The following is a 5,335-nucleotide window of genomic DNA, read 5'->3' on the forward strand; positions in this document are numbered from 1 at the left end:
CATTCGGATATTTTTGTATAATAGTTCGGATTACATTTTGGTTTTTCCGATTTGGTTTTAGGTAAATACTTTGGGTTAGAGGTAAAAAAACACCCAGGCCTACTTCGTTATAAGGCTTTATAAACTGTTCGTCAGGTACTTCATAATCAGATGAAAGATTAATAACTTCTAAATTTGGGTTGTTCAAAAAAAACTTTTAAATTTGACTTGCCTAATATTGAAGCAAGAAGCGCGACAAGGGATCTTATTATATAAAGAAGAAAAATTATCTCTTCTTATACTGAAACCTCATCAAATAGAAGCACCAAAGTTTGACATGTGTCCTTTAATTCAAAAACTCACAGTTTCATAAAAATTAAATTGGACTGCTGTGTTTTGATTATGTGTCTCTTATTATTTATTGGGCCTTACTATGATTCAGCCCGAGACAATGAGACCAGCCGCGAGGTTTTTAGGGTTTTGTGTTCTTCTTCCACGATGAAGTGAAGTGTTTAATTTTTCCATTTCTGATACAGCTATAGAATTTCAATTTCAATCCACATTTATCATGGCTCTATGAATCTTCTATTTGGCGTTCTGTCTTCTTTTTATGTAAATAGAAATGTTTCTCCTAACTGATTCATCCTTTTTATCTTGCTCTTTAACTCCATCACCCTTTAAGAGCACGATCTTTTTATTGAATCATATCCTATAAAATGTAAACCTTGCTTTGCGTAGAACATCATCATCTGTTGTACTCTTCATTTTGCATACATCTGTTGATTTTGTTTGTATTTGTTCATCTTTTGCAGTCGTCATTCCCTTCTTCGCCTTCGCCGTCAATCATCGTTGCTCCGCTGACCGGTTAGTTTCTTCTTCTCTTAGTGGAGCACAATATGATCTATTCTTAATATATACTGAAATTCTGAATTTGTATTTTCGTGTTTCGATTAGATTGCATTTTACCCTAGATTGAGAAACTCGATTTGGTGTTTTAGATGAGCAGTAAGGGTTTCTTCAATTGGTTCAAAGTATATGTCTGCTTCAGTTTCAACAAGACTTATTCGCACTGTTGGATCCTTTTGCAGCTTTAGGATGCAACAGCAACAACAGTATTATCTCAGTTTCTAAGCTCTTTCTTATATGCAAAAATGGGAACTTTTTTTCTTCAATCTCTAATTGCTTCTCTTTCTCTTTGGCACAGCTAATGCATCAAAGCAAACCACACTTTACCATATCAAACCACACATTACTATTTCTTTTCATTTTCAGGTGCGGTCAAGACGTAACCTGTCTTGCTGTGCCTTCTTTTCTATTTTTATAATTAAAAAATTTACAACAATTAATAACCAAAAAGTAAGTTGAATGGTTGCTGACAAAAAAAGTAAGTTGAATGGTAACACAATTTTGTCCCGCATATGTGTTTTGTTTGGAACGCAGTTAACATTCAATGCCTATATACCATCAAAAACATAGTACCAGTCATCGATAAAGGGGGAAGAAAAAAATTAAATGTGTACAGAATGAAGAATAATATCCAAAGTACATCTGAACATCAATTTTATTGGGAGTCTACTAGACTAGTCTAGTATTGCTTCTTCTGCTTACGCCCGGGCTTAGGTAGCTTCTCCGTCCTGGACAAAATCAAATCAGGAATATCATAACAAAAAAAATATAAAACAAGAAGAGTAAAATAGTAATATTTACACTTACCCGCCAACTATATAGCGGAGACAGGTCAGCATGGCAAATGTACCAATGACTACAGCAACAAAGAGCGTGAATACAATAACCAAGTAATGGAGTATAAACTTCTTCTCTGTCTCAGGTATATCCAAAAAGAAAGTGATGTTCATTTTGGTTTTGAGCTGGTAGTTGAGAAGACCCCATGTCCTTTTGCTCTGTTGCTTGGATTCATCGTCACAGAGTTCAAAGCGATAACCTCTGAAACGCCTTATTTCCTCAAAGGAGTTCCCTTTCCACTTGTCAAATGATCAACGAGAGCATTTAGGAATGTCTCACTACACTTTGGTGTAGCATCAGTTTCACCTGAGTTTGAAGACCTGCTCGGCCAACCTGTTTCTGCCACCACCACCGGAAGGTTCTCGTGACCCATGACTGCCAGAGACCTCACCACCGCATCCACCATCACATCAAATAGGTTACCATAGCGAACTTGGATGATGGAAGAATCATCGATGTAGCTCTGAACCTAGATTGCACGGAAGTTTCATTAGACGTCCGCTTTTCGCTTCGGAACCGGAATCAAAATCGAAACCTTGTGGAAACTTACGGAATCTCGTTTCCAAAACGTTTCTAAGATATTTTTTTAAAAAACACGTTGGAAGCTTACGATTCCACTTTGGAATCACGCTTCTGTTTAAAAAAAAACACAATGTCTTAAACCAATAAAAATATATAATCCAGTTTTTAATTTATATAAGTTCCAAATTTTAATAGTGATAAAATAGAGAGAATAGAAATATACTATAGATAATCTTCATGCATTGATGTTTTTATTAAAGATATATCATATATTCAAATATATTTTTCAATTATTTATGTAGGTACTAAAAATAATTAATATAATAATTCTTTTAAACGTAATTTTTGTGTATTTTCACAGTTTTAATATGAAAATCATTTTAAAATTTTCAAAAAAATAAATGCTTTGTTTTAAATTTAATCATATAATTTATAGAATTAAATTTTATAAAAATTATTATTATATATATATATATATATATATATATATATATATGTTTCCATCACGTTTCAGACAAATAAGAATAAAACATAGCATCTTCAACATTCTCTTTGCTCCGGATGCAGTCAAAAAACCTTGATAAAATTCAAGGTCATCAAGGTTTAGTGGAAGAGATGTTCCAGGAAATTCGAAACACCAACAAGGCTATCCCTATATTTCCCGGTCAGCCATGTACTGCAGACCATTTGCAAGTTTTTGTCCCTTTTTGCAGATTTACCATTTATTTTGACACAAAGAATAGGTTAATGCCTGAATGTTTCTAAGGTGGTATCCTCCATGGTGTTGTTTTCATCGGTTTTAGATTCTTGTGAAGCCTGTTCCTATAGTGCAAAGTAATATGTTCTCTTTGTTGCGCAAACAAAAAAAATGGTTTATCAGATTATACCTATAAGAGATTGGTTGAAACTATTTTTACTAGGCAGTTGTCCATTATCTGTTTTGCGAGATGGTATCCACACCTAGCTGCACTCACATGGCCTCTTGGGTCGCTTTTGCTGATCTTATTCCATGACGAACAACTTCACAATTGCTTGTTTCCTTACAAAATTTGATTAGTTATGTGGACTATTTAGTAGCAGTTCCACAACAAAAGATGGTACTCTGATTCAAAAACTGTGTTTTGTAGATGGAAACAAGCAATTGAGTTTGGCGTTTTCTGGAGTGAACATATCAAAAGCTAACCTGAATGGTGGATTTGGTTAACTTCTGAAGTTCATAACCTGAACTGTAATTATCCTCCAAATACAGTTCATTATCCAGTCTTCAGTTAATGTACCAAACCAGCCTGCTATGATTTGAAACTTTGTGTGACCTCTTTCTTGTTAATGCATCTCTCTTTAGTTTCCTTCGTTACTAGGGTCCTGGACATATTAATTCAAGGGTCGCGCCACTACTCAAGAACCTTGAGAGTAAACTCTATGAAATGAGTGATGAGGAATTCTAGGTGAGATGGATCTTCATTTTCTTATAGGTCTCTTGAAAGAGAGATATCACCTGGAACGCAATCAATCTCTGTTACATATGCGTATACCAAAGTAGTACTACATACTAATTAGCATGGTTTATTCCTCAAGAGCAACATAACATCCTTAATAGACATGAAGCTTGAAAAACACAAGAACTTGAACAAGGAATCTTTATTTTACTGTAGAGAGATTCAGAACGGGACACTCGAGTTCAACCGTAGAGATGCAGAGGTACCATATGAACATACTTTTTCCATCTTTCAATCAGAGAAAATGGCTCTAAAACATGGAGTCAGCTATCCCAAACTCTTTGACACGAAACAAAGACATGAATCTTTACTCATCTGGTTGTAAAGAACACAGTTGAACAGTTGAATCCATGAGTCTTCTTCTATCGTTTAGTTTTAATACAAAACAAGACATGTACCATTACAGAACATGCAAGATACAAAATGTATCACGTAACCTCATGAGAACAGTTGTCTCAATCAATAAAGCAAACAGAAAATAAAATAAAAATCAAAACTTTTTGCTCATCAAAAAGTTAATACAGTAATAATTATTTTTCTTTTTCGTTTTTTTTTGGAGAAATAAATCAAACAAAAGAGAATAACAAGAGATCTCTAGCGTCTTCATACCCTTGAGAAGACTTGAGACCGCAACTAGCAGCAGTTCCGGTTACTAACCCACCAACCAACCCGGTCGAATCTTGACCCGACCCACCAAAGACTCCACCTCCGATTAAATCAGTGACGCCGTGATGGTGGTGGTGGTTGTCGGAAGGAGGATGGTAATAGAGACGCGCTGTCTGGGGACAGTGAGAATGAAACCTCGCGGCTATTCTCACGCCTGCATCCAACAGCTCCGCGTATTTCCCCATTCTTTGAAGATCTTCTTTTGTGTGTTCTCTTTCTCCTAGAGAGTAGAGAGAGAGAGAGCGACGGGAGACGATGATGAATGAACTTTTTCAAGTCGCGTCGTATTTTATACGATGCAAGAAAGTCTCAGCTTTCTTATCTTGAGGGTTTTTTTCTGTACTTTTTTCCTTGTTACTCTGTATTTTATTTTATTCCATATTTCCTCCTCAAGCTTATTTATTCTTTTGTTTTTACCTCTTTGTAATCTTACTATAAGTTATTATTAGGTTAATGTGTTCATATAGAATTATGATTTTTCTCATTTATAATATATACTCCCTCCGTTTCACATTAATTTTACATATTTTCAAAATAAAAACACTATTACTAATACACCTAACCATATATCAACCATAAGAAAAATAGAGAAGAAAATATCATCAATAAATTTTGTATTGAAAACCGAAAATAATACTTATTTTGAAACGAAAATTCTACTCTAAAACGACAAAGAATTTGAAACGGATGGAGTAATTAATAGATCTGGAGTTTCATATAAAATAGATTATGATGCAAAATTTTATTTTTTTGTGGAAGATTTTTTTGTTCTAATAGTTTGATTTGGAGATTATTAATCTTTTTACAGTGTCAATTAGGTTTTTTTTTTAACTCGAAGAAAGTTGAGATACATGGTGTCGATAAGAAACCAAAGACAAAGAACATAAACCAAACAAAATAAAATAAAGATATAAACAGAGCCTAAAACT

The 5,335-nt window shown here is 34.2% G+C and overlaps 1 protein-coding gene and 1 long non-coding RNA gene across 2 annotated transcripts; one reads left to right on the top strand and one right to left on the bottom strand.

Annotated features, from left to right (window-relative positions):
• Nucleotides 1-495: 495 nt before the first annotated feature.
• Nucleotides 496-1,324, top strand: LOC130497530 (uncharacterized). Its single transcript, XR_008936510.1, has 4 exons — nt 496-697; nt 792-843; nt 934-1,091; nt 1,184-1,324. It is a non-coding gene; the product is annotated as an uncharacterized LOC130497530 (long non-coding RNA).
• Nucleotides 1,325-4,082: 2,758 nt separating this feature from the next.
• On the bottom strand, nt 4,083-4,749 carry LOC130497627 (uncharacterized). The gene has a single exon (XM_056990569.1). The coding sequence runs from the start codon at nt 4,589-4,591 to the stop codon at nt 4,307-4,309; it is 285 nt and encodes a 94-aa protein (XP_056846549.1). The 5' UTR covers nt 4,592-4,749; the 3' UTR covers nt 4,083-4,306.
• Nucleotides 4,750-5,335: the final 586 nt, after the last annotated feature.

The sequence above is a fragment of the Raphanus sativus genome, chromosome 7 (genome assembly GCF_000801105.2).
Source record: "Raphanus sativus cultivar WK10039 chromosome 7, ASM80110v3, whole genome shotgun sequence".
Taxonomy (NCBI): domain Eukaryota; kingdom Viridiplantae; phylum Streptophyta; class Magnoliopsida; order Brassicales; family Brassicaceae; genus Raphanus; species Raphanus sativus.

Bases quoted from the DNA above. Each gene is read 5' to 3' on its own strand.
- LOC130497627 (XM_056990569.1), bottom strand. From the start codon at position 4,591: ATGGGGAAATACGCGGAGCTGTTGGATGCAGGCGTGAGAATAGCCGCG.